This window comes from Suncus etruscus, chromosome 15 (genome assembly GCF_024139225.1).
Source record: "Suncus etruscus isolate mSunEtr1 chromosome 15, mSunEtr1.pri.cur, whole genome shotgun sequence".
Classification (NCBI taxonomy): Eukaryota; Metazoa; Chordata; class Mammalia; order Eulipotyphla; family Soricidae; genus Suncus; species Suncus etruscus.
The window spans coordinates 20,740,522-20,760,745 of NC_064862.1; the positions used below are offsets into that span (position 1 = coordinate 20,740,522).

General features: G+C 45.4%; 2 protein-coding genes across 2 annotated transcripts in view; both read left to right on the forward strand.

The window, feature by feature from the left end:
* Window positions 1-9,896, forward strand: part of MAPKAPK5 (MAPK activated protein kinase 5) — a 38,296-nt gene extending 28,400 nt beyond the window's left edge. The window contains exons 9-14 of the mRNA XM_049787769.1: window positions 3,260-3,447; window positions 5,292-5,412; window positions 6,526-6,656; window positions 7,075-7,190; window positions 8,003-8,107; window positions 9,705-9,896. Of these exons, the coding sequence (XP_049643726.1) occupies window positions 3,260-3,447; window positions 5,292-5,412; window positions 6,526-6,656; window positions 7,075-7,190; window positions 8,003-8,107; window positions 9,705-9,799 (756 nt within the window). The 3' untranslated portion in view covers window positions 9,800-9,896. The remainder of the gene's footprint in view (window positions 1-3,259; window positions 3,448-5,291; window positions 5,413-6,525; window positions 6,657-7,074; window positions 7,191-8,002; window positions 8,108-9,704) is intronic.
* Window positions 9,897-12,608: 2,712 nt separating this feature from the next.
* Window positions 12,609-17,702, forward strand: LOC126029499 (disintegrin and metalloproteinase domain-containing protein 1a-like). The gene is made up of 2 exons (XM_049787770.1): window positions 12,609-14,825; window positions 17,610-17,702. The coding sequence occupies exons 1-2, from the start codon at window positions 12,609-12,611 to the stop codon at window positions 17,700-17,702; spliced, it is 2,310 nt and encodes a 769-aa protein (XP_049643727.1).
* The last annotated feature ends 2,522 nt before the right edge of the window (window positions 17,703-20,224 follow it).

Here is a 20,224-nt window from a genome sequence, read left to right on the forward strand (position 1 = left end):
ATCATTAAGCTATTTATGTATGTACCTTCTTCCTTCCTGACGTGTGCCTCTAAAGCTTTACATTTTCCTCTTAGTACCTCTTTTGCTGTGCTCCACAAATTTTGATAATTTGCGTTTTCATTCGTGTTTGTTTCCAGGAATCTTTTGATTTCCTCTTTGATTTCATCTTAGACCCACTGGTTTGTTCAGTAATGAACTGTTTAAACTTCCAGGTGTTAAAGTTTTCTTCTGTGTCCCTTTGTATGTTTCACTTCTTTTTTTTTTTTTTGGTTTTTGGTTTTTGGGATTTTGTGATATTTTGGGTCACACCTGGCAGCACTCTGGGGTTACTCCTGTCTCTACGCTCAGAAACTGCTCCTGGCAGCTCGGGGACCATATAGGATGATGGGATTTGAACCACCGTCCTTCTGCATGTAAGGCAAATGCCTTACTTTCATGCTATCTCTCTATTTCTTTGCCTTGTGATATGGAAAGGTAGTCTGCAACATTTCTATCCCTCTTGATTTTATGGAGGTATGTTTTATGTGCCAGCATGTGGGTCTGTTCTAGAGAATGACCCATGTACATTGGAGAAGAATGTATCCAGGTTCTAGGGATGGAGTGCCATATATATCCACTATCTTCCATTTCTTTTTTCAGAGCTAGTTATTCTTGTTGGGTTTCAGCCTGGTTAACCTATCACAGGGTAACAGGGCAGTGTTGAAGTCTACCAATATTATTGTGTTGTTATTGATGTCCTTCTTTCAGATTTGTCACAGTTATATTAAATATTTTGCTGGTTTGTCATTGGGTGCATATATGTTTAGGAGTGTGATTTTTTTTCTTTTGTACATACTCCTTGATTATTTGAAATGTCCATCTTTGTCCTTTATAACTTTTCTGAGTCTAAAGTTTTTTGTGGGAGGCCATACCTGGCAGCACTCAGGGGTTACTCCTGACAACTGCACTCAGAAATTGCTCCTGGCAGGCTTGGGGGACCATGTGGAATTGAACTGGGGGTTGAATCCAGGTCGTCTGCATGCAAGGAAATGCCCTATTGCTATGCTATCACTCTGGCCCCTCTGAGGTCTAAAGTTTATGTCATCTGATATTAATATGGCCACTCCAGCTTTTTTAAGAGAGTTTTTTGCTTAGATGATTTTCTTCCAAGGATTTTGAGTTTGTGTTTGCTCTGAGTATTCAGGTGTATTTCTTGTAGACAGCAGAATGTTGGTTTCAGCTTTTTAATCCATTTTGCCATTCTGTGTCTCTTAATTGGTATATTTAGCTCATTGACGTTGAGAGATAATTGTCATAGGATTTAGTGCCATCTTTGTGTTGATGTTTGGTGTGTCTATTGGTCTGTCTTGTCTTTTTTTTGGGGGGGTGGGGTGGGTTTCACATCGGCAGCACTCAGGGGTTACTCCTGGCTCCACGCTCAGAAATCACTCCTGGCAGGCACAGGAGACCATATGGGATGCCGGGATTCGAACCAATGACCTTCTGCATGCAAGGCAAGTGCCTTACCTCCATGCTATCTCTCCGGCCCCTGGTCCGTCTTTCAGGTTTTCTTTTTAAGGCTAGTTTTGAGTCTAAAGTTTCAGAGCTGCTGTTTATCAATGAAGCTATTTATACTTCTTCAAACCTGAAAGTGAGTCTGGCTGGGCAAGCAAGTATTCTAGGCAAGCATTCATTTCATTGAGTTTGTCACCGTATCCCACCACTGCCTTCTTCTGTTCAGCTCTCCTGAGCCGTCTCCCTAGCCTTTGTTCTGAAATTTGGGGGTGAGGAATGTTTGAGCCTTTCCTGGACTATTCTTATTTCTGTGCTCAGAAGTGACCCCTGGTGGTATTAATGGGACCAGGATAGTTCACAGATTTGAACCCTGGCATACCACAGGCAAAAGCAAGCGACTTAATCCCTGTGCTTGCTTTCTGCTGTCCCCTCCCACCTTGGTAATCCCAAGAGGTACTTAAGTGTTGAATTCTTGGTACTGTGCAGAAGGACCATTTCTGGCAGTACTCAGGGAATCCATTGCGGTGCCAGAGATTGAACCTGGGTCAGGGTATTCAAGGCAAGTGACCTACCTGCTGTACTTTCCTCTCTGGTCCCCCTGCCCCATCTTGAAGATTCCTTTCCAGCTCTGTAATTGTATGATCATGTCTCAGCAGAACCCATGTTAGCTGAAAGAGTCTGCCATCGTGTGTCAAACCAGGGAGCATATGCCTGAGACCCTCCACCCTCTAGGCCTTTCTCTGAGTCTCTCAGCTGTTGAAGTGCAGGGAAGCACCCTTCTGGGGCAGATACTGCTATTGTCCACAGTTCAGGAGAAATCAGAAATGAGGCCAGTTTCTGAGGCTGAGAGGACCATATTTGACTAAAACGGGGGGTGGGGACTTGATTAGTCATTCTGCCTTTAATTATACAGTGTCATTTCAGTGCCTGCTGGCATAATTGGGACAGTCTTTTTCTTGTCAAAATTTCTTCCCAAGAATGAGGCCTGGCCTTGCAGGTGGCGTGGGTTCTTGTCGGACAAATCGATGCTCTCACACCTCCTGTTCCAACCTACAGGCCAGTCCTTGATCTCTGCTAGACCGCTTTGGTCAGGTCTTCATGAAATGGCTTGTGCTGTTAATCCAGGGCCAGCCTATTTGGCTGAGTTGCTTTCTTCCTAATCCTTAGTCCTGCCCAGTTTAATAAGAGTACTTGTCTCCCATCCAGATGGAAGCCATTTCATTTGTTATTTCTCTGGTTGGGAATGACATTTCTGGAGAGCTTTAGCCTAAGTAGTACGAATGAAAATGACTCTTTAATCTCAGATGGCCTCAAATGGGATGTGGCTATGGGTGTGTTATATTTATTTTTTAATTTAGGTATGTCTACGAGATATTATGTATGTTTATTTGGAATTAGTGGCATATTAGAAATACAGAAAGAGGGGCTGGAGCAATAGCGCAATGGTAGGGCATTTGCCTTGCACATGGCTGACACAGGATGGACCTGGGTTCAATCCCCAAGTCCCATATGGTCCCCCAAGCCAGGAGTGATTTCTGAGCGCAGAGCTAGGAGTAATCCCTGAACATCATTGGGTGTGGCCCAAAAAACCAAAAAAGAAAAAAAAATATGGCAAGATACACTGTTCTCTTATACATGTGGCTCTTCTTGTCTCCACTCAGTGTCTGGGAGTTTTAAGTCAGTGTCCATTTGGGGCAGTCCCCAAGGCTTTGATTTGGGGACTGTCTCAGCCATGAGTGACAGTTTTCTTTTTTTCTTTTTTCAGAGCTGTGATTTGTGGTCCCTCGGGGTGATTATCTATGTGATGTTATGTGGATATCCACCCTTTTACTCCAAACACCACAGCCGGACTATCCCCAAGGACATGCGGAAAAAGATCATGACGGGCAGCTTTGAGTTCCCGGAGGAGGAATGGAGCCAGATCTCAGAGATGGCCAAGGATGTTGTGCGGAAGTAAGTCCGAGAACAGGAGACCAAGGTGCCCAGGCTGTGGGCAGAGAAGTTTCTGGTTTCCTAGGCTCTCTACTTCCTCTTTCATAGCTTGGAAACATTAGCCTTCAAAGGGAGATGGTTTCTTGTTGTGAGAGCACCAAAGCCCACAAAGCCCACAGTGATACAGGGCTTTGCTTCCTCTTGTTGAGTCCTTAGAGTGTTTCTGGAGTTGGGAACCCAGGCCCAGGTCCTGGAACGGTCACCTCTGGTGTGTCCTGTCCCTATATCCAACCAGTTTTGGCTCCAGAAACTGAACTGGGATACTAGGGTGGCTGCTGGTGGCCTATTCAGTTCTTTGCTGTGGGTGTGTGTCAATGTGCATTGTCAGTCCTCTAGCCATTCCACTACCAGTGAGGTCACTCAGCAGATAGAAGGCAGACTGCATAGGAAATCTTTAAATGTGAGGCATTTCTGCTTTTTCTTCTCCTGTGTGAAGGCTTCGCCACCTGAGACTTGTACACTATCCCTACAAGTCCCACTACTAAGTATTCTCCAAGCATAACAGGAATGAAAACGATTATCAAAGGGGCAATATTTGGAAATGTAGCTCTTGATAGTACAGTATGTCTTTGGAAGTGAGTACGATTCAAAGGCGAGCTTATATTGTGGCCTAGAGGTCTGCGTAAATAAAAAGGAACAGGTTTCTGAAGTCTGAAGTACCAGAACTTGGGGTGGTGGCAGTACTTGGGCAGTACTGAACCATCATTTGTTTCAGGAAGATGCCCCTACTGTTTCTGTGCTATCTTCCTAGCTGCTCAACCAAAGCCACCAGTGCCTTTATATGTGGATCTTTGTAGTGTACAATTATAACCTGTCCCTAGAGCAGCGTTGGTTATCTTCTTTGAGCTTTTGGATTCTTTTCTAAATAGTTCTTTAGAATTTGAAGCTGTTGGTGTTGAGAACCTGAAAGAGCAAGTAGACGAGCTGTCCTGACTGACAGACATTTGCAAGGAGGTGCTAGAAAAAGCTGAGGGGACATGCTGAGGTGAGCTAGGAGTTCTACCAGCAAGAGGAGATAAGATGCAAAGCAGCGTGATCAAAAAAGCAGATGGCAAAGAGAAGCACAGTTCCCTACAGGCCTCAGGAGGAAACACCACCCCCTTCCTCAAGGAGTTGGATTTTCAGCTTATGAATGTCTTGGAAATAAAGGAAAGGGTTCATATTCTGCCATTTGGTGACATCTTAAGAATGTCATCAGAAGTTTCAACCTGGGTTTCCAGAACTGAACAAGCCCCTCAACTAATTCTATAATCTCTCCCTGCCAGAGGGGTGCTTCAAGTTCCCTTTGGGAATTAGAGCCACTGTTCACAGAACATCACTACCATGAACTCTGCGTAGGGCCACCCTATTCCAAGGTAGGAGCTACCTTAAAGTGTCATTATGACAGAAAGCTCATTGGTCTTTGTAATATTGAACAGGCCACCCAAGCTCACAGGGCCCTCTAGCAAGTGGTTAGGGTCGGAACCCATAGCCGCTTCGCAGGTGGAAGGCCTAGGCATAGTGGAGCTGATGGAAAGTCCAAAGTGAAAACTGATGCCTTGGGCCTGGAGAGATAGCACAGCGGCGTTTGCCTTGCAAGCAGCCGATCCAGGACCAAAGGTGGTTGGTTCGAATCCCGGTGTCCCATATGGTCCCAGGAGCTATTTCTGAGCAGACAGCCAGGAGTAACCCCTGAGCACCGCCGGGTGTGGCCCAAAAACCAAAACGAAAACAAAAACAAAAACTGATGCCTTTAGAATCTGGGCCCCTTAGACCTCTGGGCCCACCAGAGTGTAACCACGGCCCTTTGACCTTTTCTTCCACAGGCTCTTGAAGGTGAAGCCCGAGGAAAGGCTGACCATCGAGGGAGTGTTGGACCACCCTTGGCTCAACTCCACCGAGGCCTTGGACAATGTGCTCCCTTCTGCTCAGCTGATGATGGATAAGGTGTAGAACAATGCTGATTTTGCTGACTGAAAAGGCTGTGTGGGGAAGGAAAGATTGGGACTCCATCCTAGGAGGGTTAAAGGCAAGACATTGCAGAGCACATGGGCTTTCCCTGAAAACGAACGGCTGATATACTAAAATTTCATGGTCAGAAATAAAGAGCTAGGGCCCGGAGAGATAGCACAGCGGTGTTTGCCTTGCAAGCAGCCGATCCAGGACCAAAGGTGTTTGGTTCGAATCCCGGTGTCCCATATGGTCCCCCGTGCCTGCCAGGAGTAACCCCTGAGCACTGCCGGGTGTGGCCCAAAAACCAAAAAAAAAAAAAAAAAAAAAGAAATAAAGAGCTGTTTTTTCTACAGCCTAGATCCAGGCTCTGTTCATTCACACGAAGGAAATACTCATGAATGTCTCCCCTTGTGATTAGTAGACTAAGGACACAGACCAGAATAATACCCTCCGTCCCTCCTCCATAAGTGGAGAGACTGAAAAGACAGAAATGCCAAAGGGAGAGCATTCAGACAGCTTTGCACCCACATTAGCTTTAAATGTGGTAAGAATTCAGAACAAAGAGAACTTGATTTTGGGGCCACGACCAATGCTACTCTTGCCTCCACTCAGAAATTACTCCTGGCAGGCTTGGGGTGCTGGGAATGAACTATGGTCAGCTGCATGCAAGACAAACACCCTCCCCACTGTACTATTGCTCCAACCCCAGGAGAACATATTTGAAAGTCGTAATTAGGTTCCTAAAAGAAGGTAAGCCTGAAGATAAACCCTTCCCTAACCACTGTGGGCAGTTCCTGAGCTCTTGCAAGTGCTGAGCCTGGAGCTTTCCAGACTTCCAGGGCTGGAGCCATAGTGCATCTGGGAGGGCATGGACATGGGTTCAATCCTGGCATCCCCTAGGGTCTCCCAAGCACTGCCAGGAGTAACCCCAGAGCATCTTCGGATGTGGCCCAGTCCTCACTTTACCACCCTCCAGCCCCAATTTGCATAGTGCCATTATAAGCATGAAGTGACCCTTCATTCTTTTAGCTTTTTCTCTCCACTCTCTGAGATGGGCTGTCAGGGGGCCCAGAAATGTCTGGAGACTGACACCATGTTTACATGCAGGCAGTGGTTGCCGGAATCCAGCAGGCTCACGCTGAGCAGTTGGCCAACATGCGAATCCAGGACCCGAAAGTCAGCCTCAAACCCTTGCACTCTGTGAACAACCCTATTCTGAGAAAGAGGAAACTACTCGGGTAACTGAGCTTTCATCACTCTCTTTCATGGCTGATCTGGCTGAGTGCAGAGTTCTCAAAGGTCAGCTAGGGGTCTGCCCTGCTCCTGCTGCTTAAGGGGGGAGTGGATGAGGAACAACATCAGGAACCATTTGATTCTATAGTTACTTATCTGAAAAGTCCGTTACCTTGAGGTTTTTCTCAGGGGAGCTACTCTGGGTGGTACAAAGAGCTTTCTTACTCCTGGCTCTTCATTCAGGGATTAATTCTAGTGGGCTCAGGGTGCTCTGGGGTCCTGGGAATTGAGCCCGGATTGGGGTTGGACACTTGCCAGGCAAGCCCTTTACTGTCTCTCTGGCCCACGTTGTCTAGAGTTAACATCTGTCAAAAGTTGAGTTTTGGGGTCTGACCTTGTTCCCTCTCCCCCAAACTTTCAAAGCACCAAGCCAAAGGATGGTGTGTACATCCATGACCGTGAAAATGGAGCTGAGGATTCCAATGTTGCCTTGGAAAAGCTCCGAGATGTGATCGCTCAATGTATACTCCCACAGGCTGGTAAAGGTCACACCGCTTATGAACTCTTTTGTGTGTGCCTCTGTGTGTGTATGCGTGTGTGCGCGCCTGCTTGAAAGCTTTGCGTTGGGTTGTTTGGTTTGTCATTGTGTTCTAAGAAAATTCTGGTATCATAGAACTGAATCTGTGCCTTGAAAAGACTGGAGAGGGAGTTTACAAGAAGTTCTGCCCTTTGAATTTTATGAAATTTTTCATTCAGATTTCCCACAAGTACACATGCCATTTGGTGCTTTCTTTTGAAGGTGGGGAATAAATACAGACAGGATGTGGTTTTAGGCTGTGAAATAAATTTCCAGAACCTTTGATGGCCGGAGTGCCGTTCATTTGCGCCTTTAAAGAGAATGCCTCCATGGGTCAGCAGTGACCCCTGCTCCTGCTCACTAAAGGCCCAAGTGTGAGTGGCCCAGGGTTCTTTGCAATGAGAACTTCTTCCCACTCTCCACTCAGAGAGATGTGTTGGGGTTTCCTCAGCAGATAAATTCAGGATGTTCATACCCAGTCAGCCAACATCGACTCCCTTCACCCTGGGCCCCTTGGCTTTCAGGCGAGCTCCCATGCCACAGGCAGCCTTCAGAGGAGAAGCTAAGCTTTGGTGAAAGAAGGCAACACAATGAACCTTGTTCTCTTCTTCCCTTTCTTGGTCTTTTAGGTTAGCCTCTTCATTTGCTGAGTAATAAATAACACCTAACATTCTACAGAGCTGAGACTGGGTCCACATAAAGCTGGCAGAGTAGTGAAGTTCAGAGAGAAATAGGGGCTGGCAAGTAAAATATCTTCCTCACCTTTGCCTATAGGAGAGAATGAAGACGAGAAACTGAATGAAGTGATGCAGGAGGCTTGGAAGTATAACCGGGAGTGCAAACTTCTAAGAGATACTCTGCAGAGCTTCAGCTGGAATGGTAAGCACCTGCTCGTGTCTTTTTACAGAATGCAGAGAACTTACTAGGCTCAGAAACTGCAGGGTTGGGACTAGAACCATAGCACAGCGGGTGGGGAGCTTGCGTTGCACACAGCTGACATGGATTTAGTTTCCATATGATCCCCGTACCCTGCCAAGAGTGATTTCTGAGTTCAGCCAGGAGTAACCCCTGAGCACCGTCATGTGTGACCGAAACACCAAACAACCAAAAACAAACCAGAATATGCAGGATCTCTGGGGCCAGAGCTGCGGCTTGGTTAAGGTGAAATACCTGTGAAGAGTGAGCAGAGCAGATGATTAATCTCCAGTAACTACCCAGACATAGCTGGCCTTCTGGTCCTTTATTATTATTTGTTTGTTTGATTGTTTTTGGGCCACACCAGTGACACTCAGGGGTTACTCCTAGCTATGCACTCAGAAATCACTCCTGGCTTGGGGGACCATACAGGATGCTGGGGCATCGAACTACGATCCATCTTAGATTAGCATGTGCAAGGCAAAAGCTCTGCTGCTTGAACCACTGCTCTGGCCCTATAGCCTTCTGGTCCTTTGTTTTTCTTTTGGAGTTCCAAAAATTGTGTGTTGTGTGTTCAGCACTGGATAACCTCTCTCATTCCACTTAGTCTCAGTCCCTTGAGAACAGAGTTGGGAGTGGAATGCTGGAGGGCCTGGCTCTTTCTACTATGTCCACCCCTTCTCCCGAGCCCTCCAGTGGCACCTCTGTTAAAATAGCAGCAGAAGTCCCTGAGATCTAAGTGTCTTTACTGTAGCTATGCTGCTCACCTGTTATTGAGGCACAGGGTGCTCGGGAACAGAGGACCAGGGAGTTGACTGATCTACTTAGTCTGGAGGAGGGCAGAGGTGGCCCCCAGCCTGAACTGCTTTGCTGTAGTTTCTGATTCTGCAGACATTATAACCCACTTAAACTGTGGCATCTTAGAGAAAACAAACAGTTGGACTTCACTCTCTGGAATGGTTCTTGAACATGAGAAATTGAAAGTCCTAGTTGACCTTTCCTGTGTAGATTCACTTTCCTGAGATTTCAAAAAGATGTTGAAGGATAGTACAAGGATGCTTGCCTGGGCTTTATCCCTGGCACCCCACTTGCTCCCTCTGAGCCCCACGAGGAGAGATCCCTGAGCACATATCCAGGAGTAAGTCTTTTTTTTTTTTTTTTTTTGGTTTTTGGGCCACACCTGGCGGTGCTCAGGGGTTACTCCTGGCTGTCTGCTCAGAAATAGCTCCTGGCAGGCACGGGGGACCATATGGGACACCGGGATTCGAACCAACCACCTTAGGTCCTGGATCGGCTGCTTGCAAGGCAAACACCGCTATGCTATCTCTCCGGGCCCAGGAGTAAGTCTTGAGCATTGCTGGGTGTGACCTCAAAACTATAAAATTAAAGAAGGAGCTGAGGTAGCAATACAGAAATGTAATCTAACTCCCAACTCTGCACTCAAATCACTTCTGGCAGGACTCGGTATCATATGGGATGCTGGGGATTGAACTGTGGTCTCTGTCGGGAGTCTGGAACCCAAATGGGGTGAAAACTGACAATTTTCTTTCTTGGATTTCAGGTCGTGGATTCACAGACAAAGTTGATCGGCTAAAGCTGGCAGAAATTGTGAAGCAAGTGATAGAAGAACAGACCACATCCCACGAATCCCAATGATGAGAAATCAGACTTTGTTTTTTAACAATTTGAAAAATTATTCTTTAATGTATAAAGTAATTTTTATGTAAATGAATAAATCCTAATTTCATTTCCACACTGTTTAAAGATGCTGTATACATTTAGATACAGGATTTACTCATAGTATAGTTTGTGTGTTTTAAAGAAAAGTTCAGTTCCTAGAGTTATACTATTTATTACCTTAGGACTGTTTTAGTCATATATTTGTAAGATGACAGATGGTATTATTTAGCAAAATTGCTTTATTTGCAATAAAGTATACAAAAATGATGTGCCAGTAGTTGACAAAAGACCAACTCTACTGACTTTCCACTGTGAGCATTTGAATTAAGTATTGCAGAATGTGTTTTCACTCACCCTGTCATTTGCTTTCTGCACTAAATGTAGATTAGCTGTGGTGCCATGCAGATTCTGTGGATTTATGTTGCAGACTGCTGGAACTAACTCACAGGGAATCAGTTGCTGTGCTGGAGGAGGCAAGGGCAGCTTTTAACTCCGATTCCCTAAAGAAAATGCCAAGAGTTCTTTAAATAAAGGTATAGCTCCCCTCCTCCCTTCCTCCCTCCTCCTGCCCAAAGAAATCAGACATGTGTTTTCCCTCTCGGGCTGATGAGGGAAAGAAAGGGAATTCTTGACTCTGTGTGTGTGTGTGTGTGTGTGTGTGTGTGTGTGTGTGTGTGTGTGTGTGTGGTTTGTGTGTGTGTGTGTGTGTGTGTGTGTGTGTAAAGAAAGAATTCTTGACTGTGTGTGTGTAGCAAGACAGTTTTTTCTGAAACTTATTTAGAAAGAGATCAAGAAAAGACATTTGTGCTCCTATACCCCCACTGGAGCATATTCATGATAGCCAAAATCTGAAGCAATAGAAGACGATTAAAAACAAACAGGGTCGGGGGTGGAGTGGGGGAGGGTGGCACAGCGGTGGCGCTAGAGGTAAGGCGTCTGCCTTGCAAGCACTAGTCTAGGACAGACGGCGGTTGGATCCCCCTGCGTCCCATATGGTTACCCCAAGCCAGGAGCGATTTCTGAGCGCATAGCCGAGTATTCCTTGAACATCACCAGGTGTGGCCCCAAAACAAAAAAGTGGGGGGCCTAGAGCAATAGCACAGCAGTAGGGCATTTGCCTTTCATGTGGCCAACCCCCAAAAACAATGGTGGTTCATTTCCCAATATCCCATATGGTTTCCTGAGCCTGCCGGAGGTGATTTTTGAGCGCAGAGCCAGGAGTAACACGTGAGCATCGCTGGGTGTGACCCCAAAACAAAATAAAAACAAACGGGGGGGGGGGGGGCAGAGCAATAATACAGTGGTAGGGCATTTTGCCTTGCACACGGCTGACCCGAAACATACCTGGATTTGATCCCCAGCATCCCATATAGTTTCACAAGCCTGCCAGAAGCAATTTCTGAGGGCAGAGCCAGGAGTAACTGAGCACTGTCTGGTGTGGCCCAAAAAACAACAACAACAAAAAAAATAAGGGCTAAAGTGGTAGCACAGCAGGGAGGGCATTTGCCTTGCATGCAGCCAGCCCAGTTTAATCCCAGCTTCCCATATGGTCCCCAAGTTTGTCAGGAATATTTCTTTTTTTTTTTTTCTTATTTTAGTTTCAAGCCCCACCCAGCAGTGCTTGGGTTACTCCACTCAGAACATTCCTAGTGGTACTTGGGGGGCCAATTTGGCTTGTCTGGGATTAAACCCAGGTGTAGTGTGCAAGGCAAACACCCTACCCTCTATTCTATCGCTCCAGCACCCAGGAGTAGTTTCTGAGCAGAGCCAGGAGTTCCCCTGAACATTGCCTAGTTTGGCCCAAAATGATGAAATCATGCAATTTGCTGCTTTGTCTAAGAGGGACAGACACAGAATGATCTCAAACAGAGACCCAGTAAGGGAATAACATGTGCAAAGGTAACAGAAACTGAGAATGGACCTTTACTAAGAAGCTTGTGGGGGGAGAGGGCTGGGACTATGGACAATGGTGGAGGGAAGGGGTAGTTAGTTGTTCCGGTGGAGGGCTTGGGGTGGTGCTGGAATGTCTTGGAGGAAGTGGAGGAAAACCCATTATTGGCAATCTTATACATTACAGTGTTTAAATTTTAGAAAGGAAGAAGAGAAAGGAGCCAGAGTGATAGATAGCACAGTGGGTGGGGTGCTTGCCTTGCATGCAGCAGCTGACCTGAGTTTGATCTCCAGCATCCCATAAGATCCCCCAAGCCCTCCAGGAATGATTACTGAGTGCAGAGCTGGGAGTAACCCTGAGTGACCCAGATGTGGCCAAAAAAAAAAGAGAAAAAAAACCACAAAGGAGAAAAGGGGAAAAGGCTTCCGAGAGCATCCAGCCCAGTGCACTGAGCCCTTCTGTGGAATATTCAGATCAACTGACAACAGACGGGAGGCGGGGGAGGGGTGTCATGTGGCACAGTTGAAAAGGGCTCAGAGATTTGATTTCTCCAGGAACTATAGCAGGAAATATGGCATCTTCAGTTCTTCCAGGTCACCCCACTCTGTGATGTCAAGAGGCCCTTAGGAAGAGCTCTGGAGCTGAGGAGTGGAAGGGAGTGCCAGGAGAAATCACTCAAGAGGCTGCGGTGTTGAGGTAGGCGGCAGTCAGGCTGGCACAGTCTCGGAGCTGATCCTTGGGAGTAGGCCTGGCACGGCAGTGGCAGCCTCCTGCTTTCTCTTCAGAAACATCAAGTATGTTTGTGTGAGTCTGGGCCGAGTGCTTCAGGCTTGTACCACCTGGATGAAGGGCTGGAGACTAGAGTAGGCAGCGCTGGGACCTTCGTGTATCGGGATGGGGATCATGCTGGCATGGGTTATGCTGATTTTCCTGCCATGCTTGTCCTGTGACCTGCGATCAGCCCCAGATGCCTATGAAAAAGTCATTCCCAGAATACTGACAGTTAATGCTAGCGAAGACCCAGTGGGTAAGGCATCCTATGAGCTATTCCTGCATGGCCAGAAGCAGCTCGTTCATTTGGAAGTGAAGAGGGATTATTTTGTGAATGATTTCCCAGTCTTTGTCTACCAGAGAGGCATTTTGCAGCAAGAACTGCCTCTCGTTCCAGACAACTGTTACTTTGAAGGCTACTTAGTAGGAGACCCAGATTCTTTCATTTCTGTCAACACCTGCTCTGGCCTGAGAGGCATCCTGATCAAAGAGGGAAAATCCTATGGCATTGAGCCTGTAGATCCTTCGGAAGGACTAGAACATGTGCTGTACCCCGTGGCCCAGCAAACTCAGATCTCTTGTAGCAGCACTTCCCACGACCAAGATGGTGAGAGCATCCGAGAGGAGGCTGGCAGTGTGCAGGAGGGGGACAGGAAGCCCGGCAGTGCCCAGGTGCAGGCTGACCTGTGGTCACACCCCAAGTACGTGGAGATGTTTATTGTGGTCAGCCACCAGCGGTTCCAGATGTGGCACAGTGACGTCAGTGAGACAGTCCGAAAAGTAATGGACATTATTGCCCTGGCCAACAGCTTCACGAAGGGAATAAACACAGAGGTGGTGCTGACTGGAATAGAGGTTTGGACTGAGGGCAACCTCGTCGAGGTCCTGGCAGACCTGCAGGAAACGCTGCACAATTTCAACACCTGGAGACAACAGAAGCTCTTCCACCGTGCAAAGCATGACGTGGCCCACCTCATTGTGGGGCACCGTCCTGGAGGGGACACGGGACAGGCGTTTCTCAATGGGGCCTGTTCAGGTGAGTTTGCAGCAGCGGTTGAGTCCTTTCAACATGAAGACATTCTCTTGTTCTCAGTGCTTATGGTCCATGAGCTTGGGCACAACTTGGGAATGCAGCACGACCACACGGCCTGCATCTGTCAGAAGAAACACTCCTGCCTCATGCATCAAAATATCTCCAAAGACACAGCCTTCAGCAACTGTAGCTCCTACTACTATTCCCGTTTCCTCCAGGAGCACAAAGGGGAGTGCCTGTTCAACAAGCCACAAAGCCAAAGCCGGGGGCGTCGGCAAGCCCAGTGTGGAAATGGGGTGCGGGAGGGGACTGAGGAGTGTGACTGTGGTAATCAGTGTGACAGTACCAAATGCTGTGACACCAGTTGTAAACTCTCGGCCCAGGCCAAGTGTGCGCAGGGGAAGTGTTGTAGCAGCAACTGTCAGATTCAAAGCAAAGGGTACAGGTGCCGCCCTGAAGAGTCAGATTGTGACCTCCCCGAGTACTGTGACGGAGTCAGCGCTGAGTGTCCCCAAGACCTCTACAAGCTGGATGGCACTATGTGTGAAGGAATGTATGTCTGTTCTGACAGGAAATGCATGAGCCACGGGACGCAGTGCAGGGAATTGTTTGGCAGTTCTGCTCAGCGTGCTGGAGATGACTGTTTTACCAAAGTTAACACCCTCGGGAACAGGTTTGGGAACTGTGGCCGGCCTACCTCAGCCGACACGAGCTATGCTAAGTGTTCAGGGGAAAGCATCTTTTGTGGGAAAGTTGTATGCACTACTAATAAGCTGCCAGACATCAAGGAGCATTATACAGTGAGTAGTATCTGGCATGAAAACAGCTACTGCTGGACCATAGATGCCTTCACGGATACTGATATCCCTGATAAGGGAGATGTGATGGAAGATATTGGTTGTGCCAAAAATAAAGCCTGTAAAAACTTCCTCTGCAGTCCTTCCAGAGCAACCTCAGACTGTGGCATAGAAAAGTGTCATTCGAATGGCGTCTGTAACAACTTAAATAAGTGTCACTGTTCCCCAGGCTTTGCACCCCCTAACTGCACAAACCCAGGAAACGGTGGCAGTCTGGACGGCGGTTCCCCAGCCGCAACAGAACCCAGTCCTGTAAATCCACAGCTACCTACTAAACAACCCGACCTGGAGGATCAAGGGTGGAATTTGACAGTCCTGAGTGCCATCATCCTTTTGCTTTTGCTGATTCTAATCATAATTATTTGTGTCATCTGCTTCTCTAAACGTGGCGAACCTCGTCCACCACCCTCAGAAGCGGCTGAAGTGCTGGAGGAAGAAGAGGAAGAAGAGGTAGAAGAAGAACCAGAAGAAGAACCAGAAGAAGAAGCAGAAGAAGAAGCAGAAGAACCAGAAGAAGCAGAAGAAGAAGAAGCAGAAGAAGCAGAGGAGGAAGAGGGAGAGGAGGAACCATAAGAAAATGGTGGAGGATCAGCCATATATCTACCACACCTGAAGCACCGAGCCTCAATGAAGCAAAGGTGAAGGAGAATCAGCAGCTCTGGTGGCTGTTAGTCTCAAAACCTACCAACGCGTGAGGAGGGGTCCTCATCTTTTTATTACTCATGGTAGTATTTAAGGTTGTATTTATCAATATATTAATGTTTTACTGCATCTTGCCTTTCCACATTTCTTTTAAACTCTTCACAAACATCTTTCGTATGAATGCTCTCATCTTAGACCAGAATTGTCAGTCGTTGGAAACTTTAAAGCTATTTCATTTTTCATCTAAGTTCAACCCACCGCGATCTGAACTTATTATTCTCAGATTTTTATTTCAAGTAACATCTACCATTATGTGATATTATGAGGATATTTGCCAACATGACTAATTGTTCTAATTTGATGTATGAATGTGCATTCATGAAATGTGGAGTTCTTAAATAAAAAAAAAGGAAACAACCCCATTCACATGATCAGATTTCATGTGGGTTTTTTTTTTTTTGCTGCTGTTGTTCTGAGGAACTAATCTGTTCCTCAGATTAGTGTCTGTTAAGGCAGAAAATCCTGTTGGCTCAGATCAAGAGCTATTCTGAAATCATCACTTTTTCAAATATGATAAAGGTTTAATATGTAGATATATTCAATTTACTACTTCCTAAAAATTTTCAGTTCCTCCTCATCACACTTTTTGGGGTTTATTGTGGGGTTACATTCAGCTGTGCTTGGGGCTTACTCCTGGCTCTGTACTCAGGGATCTCTCCTAGCAGTGCTTGGGGGACTATATGGGATACTGAGGAGTGACCTTGGGTCCGTGATGTGCAAGGAAGTCCAATAGACTATCTTGTCTCTCTGTTATACTTTTTTCCTAAAATATTTCATTTTATGGTCCAGCTTTCATAACCCTTTTTGTAATAGTTTTCCTTAGAAATAGAATTTCAAAAGTCGGAGAGATAGCATAGAGGTAGGGCGTTTGCCTTGCATGCAGAAGGATGATGGTTCGAATCCCAGCATCCCATATGGTCCCCCAAGCCTAGCCTGCCAGGAGAGACCCCTGATCGTAGAGCCAGGAGTAACTCCTGAGCGCTGCTGAGTATGACCCACCCCCAAAAAAAGGAAATAGAATTTCACACTTCCAGATTATTTTGTCTGATGAATGTCACTTAAGTTAAGAAATGCATTTATTGGGCCCGGAGAGATAGCACAGCGGCGTTTGCCTTGCAAGCAGCTGATCCAGGACCTAAGGTGGTTGGTTCGAATCCCGATGTCCCATATGGTCCCCCATGCCTGCCAGGAGCTATTTCTGAGCAGACAGCCAGGAGTAACCCCTGAGCACCGCTGCGTATAACCCAAAAACCAAAAAAAAAAAAAAAAAAAGATGCATTTATTAAAAAAAAAAGAAAACAAATGCATTTATTAAAAAAAAAGAGAGAAAAAGAAATGCATTTATACTGATTTTATGACTGTACTATTGTGCTGAGTATGCAAATGAAACTAATTTCTTTGTTCTTCATATTGAAATTAATAAGCTGTTGACTGGCATCAGGGGGAATTCTGCATTTACAGGTAAATTACTTTCTTTTTTTATTTCTTTTTTTTCTTTTTTGTTTCTGGCCAGAGTCTGCATTGCTTAAGGCCTACTCCTTGCTCTGTGCTCAGGGTTCTCTCCTGGAAGGGCTGGGGTACCACAGAGGATGACAGAAATCAAACCTGGATCAGTTGTGTGCAAGGCAAATGTCCTATCCACTGTACTCTCTCTGACCCCCTATTTTCCATCTTTTTAATTTTTTAATAGGTTTATAATATTTTGGAACTTCAGGGGTATAGTTAACACAGGTATAGTGTGTATAGGATCCACCATACCACCACCACACCACTGAAGTTTTAATATCATTTCACCACAAGAAAGATCCCTCCATCCAGCCCTCCTACCTTTCTTCCCTTGGTCCTCCAGATACCAAAGTACTTTGCTTCAAGTCTAGGAGTTACTTCGGTTTATTTGCCACTTTGTTTGCTTTAGTATTACTTATGAGTGAAAATATTGTCTTTTACGAATTTCATTGGGATAATTACCCTAACGTCTATTCATGTTATTCCAAAAGGCACAATTCCTTTTTATTGACTTTTTATTGAGGTGCTAGGATTGTATTAATCATACTTTTCATGCATATATCATCTTACTGTCACACCCACTACCAGAAAATCTGCTTCCCTCCACCAACATCCCAAGAACCCCCTCCAACCCACCCCCATGCAAGTTAATTTCTATAGACAATATCTTCAGTTCTCGTGACTTTGACCATTTGTTGGGAGATCTCTCCCTCTCCCTGTCTCTACATTTCATTGTGGAAGTGGTAACACCTATATACCTATAGACATAATCTCCTGGAATTCCTCAAAACTTTATATTGATAGCGAATTGATAGTAAAAATTATTTTCAAAAAAATGTTTTTTTTTCCTTAGGGGCCAAAATGATAGTACAGTGAAAAGGGTACTTGCTTTATATGCTTCTGTCAAGGGTTCAATCCCCAGCATCCTATATGGTCCCCCAATTCTTCCAGGGGTGATTCTTAAAAGCAAATGAAAAAAGTTTGTCTCCTTAGTTGTGGCAAACTTTCATTTTCTGGGCCTTCCAGAAATTGCTTCTCTGGAGCCCTGGGGGCAAAGAGATCTTCAAATGTGGTATTGACAGAAGCTGGAAGATGACCTTCCATAGCCGGGAGTTTTAGGCCTAAAATCTAAAGCACCATTATGAAGGTTCCTATCATTTCTACAGAGAATACTTGTAAAAGAAATCAATGAAACTTATTTTCAGTGCATTTTGTGTGTTCCCTTATTATTATTTACTGTATTTTCTCTAACCTGGAGATTCCCAAATTTATTTGGCCTACCAACCCATTTTAAGAAAATTACTCAGTACCTCCCTGGAAACCTATTTTCTTTTTTTTTTTTTTTTTTTTTTTTTTGGTTTTTTGGGCCACACCCGGTAACGCTCAGGGGTTACTCCTGGCTATGTGCTCAGAAGTTGCTCCTGGCTTGGGGGACCATATGGGACACCGGGGAATCGAACCTCGGTCCGTCCAAGGCTAGCGCAGGCAAGGCAGGCACCTTACCTTTAGCGCCACCGCCCGGCCCCGAAACCTATTTTCTTTAAGAGAACAAACAGACAGCACTCTTCCCAGATTTCAGATTAACAATAAACCCTTGAATTGTGCCAGTGGCCTCCCAGATGGTGAGATTGCCCATTTTGAAAATGACGGTTTATTTTTTTATTTTTTTTATAAAAATAAATCACAAAAATTATAAACTTGTGCTTCTGGCTTTTTTTTTTCTTTTTCTTTTACTTTATGAAGACAAAGATGCAAAGAAAGAGGACAAGGTGAAGTTACAGTGGGAAGACAATCACCCATAAACAGAATTCTCTTTTAAATTTTCAGCCAAAAAACATTAAGAGAAATAAAACAAAACACATGCACATTACTTTGTCACTCAAGTCCCCAGATTGTAGTACATTATAACATTTCTTAGCAGTACACAAAGCAATCTAAACCCACACAATTTATGTAACTCCTTTAACATTAAGGCTATAGTATTGTTGACACAGTTGATCATAATACATTTATTTCATTAAGGATGAGTCAAAGGAGCACAGCAAAGAAGGTGTTAGAGCGGCAATTGTTTGCAAAGTCCCAGCAAAATATAGGGGATATGGAAAGGAAAAGCCTTGGCCTAAATACAAGGAGACCTAACCCCTGAAGTTTGCTGGCATAAGACCAACTCTAGGCTCCAGACATACGAGGTTGTCCAATCCAAGTCATTGTCTGTAGTGCCAATACACTTTTTCCACACAGTCACTGTTGTTGGTGTCAGGTTTCTGTAGCTAAGGATCCTGGAATATGTCCATATCCTACATCAAAGTCAGGATGATGTGGAGCGTCCTGTAATTTCACCTCACAATTAGAGGGTGATGCAGAGAACTCAGTCCTGAAAGCAGGTCGTTGTTGTTGTTAAGTCTCTGTGTGTTAAGGCAAGTCTCTGTTGAGTAGGTTTATGCCAGAGCAGTGGTAGGGTCTTCCCTGGTAGAGGATTGCTTTCAGGTGATGTTGTACACAACTGTGGTTGTTTTGTGGATGGCATTCCTGGTTCAGGGGTAAATGGACAATGCCCGTTCTTCTGAGACCTGAGCCAGGTCATTATGACAATGTTTAGGGTGTAAGGTCCCACGGCATTACAAGATTTGTGTGTTCCCATCTCTATTAGTTAAGAACATGTTTGTATATGTAGTAATTTCCCATTTTAATGTGCCTATGCAAAGGAAGAACAATGCCACATGGTGTGATTGGTACCTATGGGGCTCTACAACAAGTCCAACAATCCCCTTGACTTGGTTCTAACATAAACTTTAAATGGAGGGACACTTCTACAGACTTCCTTATTAAACAGATAACAAAGAGAAGGACAGACAAAACAAATACATAGAGAGGAAATTTTGAAATAGTGGGTGGAATGTTAAATTCAATGGACCACTTTGGTCTGTGATTTGACCTGTATGGTATTGAAGGTAAAAAGGGTAAATGGGGGGGGAAATAATGGTTGGGATTGAGGCAGTAAAGGACTAGAAATGAGCTTTGTAGGGCAGTGTCAAGGGCACAATACAAGATGGATATTATGCATATGTAAAATATATACATAGAATACTATCAATATAGCACGTGCGGGGGGTACATTTTTGTCTTTGGCAGGGGGCCACACCCAGCAGCTCTCAGGGGTTACTCCTAGCTTTAAGCTAAGAAATTACTCTTGGGCCCGGAGAGATAGCACAGCGGTGTTTGCCTTGCAAGCAGCCGATCCAGGACCTAAGGTGGTTGGTTCGAATCCCGGTGTCCCATATGGTCCCCTGTGCCTGCCAGGAGCTATTTCTGAGCAGACAGCCAGGAGTGACCCCTGAGCACCGCCGGGTGTGGCCCAAAAACCAAAAAAAAAAAAAAAAAAAAAAAAAGAAATTACTCCTGACAGGCTCGGAAGATCATATGGGATGCTGGGGATCGAACCCAGTTGGCCAGTTGCAAGTTAAATGCCTTACTCACTGTGCTATTGTTCCGGCCCCAGGAAATGAAATTTTTGAAAAATATTTTTTCCTTAGGCTGGAACCACAGTTAGGGTGCTTGTCTATTATGTGGCAGACCTGAGTTTGACCCCTGGCACCCGGAGCCCACTAGGACCAGTCCAAAAATAAAATTCTTTACCTTGA

What these genes read in the sequence shown, in the direction of transcription:
- LOC126029499 (XM_049787770.1), top strand. Translation starts at nt 12,609, where the DNA reads ATGGGGATCATGCTGGCATGGGTTATGCTGATTTTCCTGCCATGCTTG. An exon ending in AGGAAGAAGAGGAAGAAGAG is followed by an intron (nt 14,826 to 17,609) that starts GTAGAAGAAGAA and finishes TGGGCCTTCCAG; the next exon opens with AAATTGCTTCTCTGGAGCCC.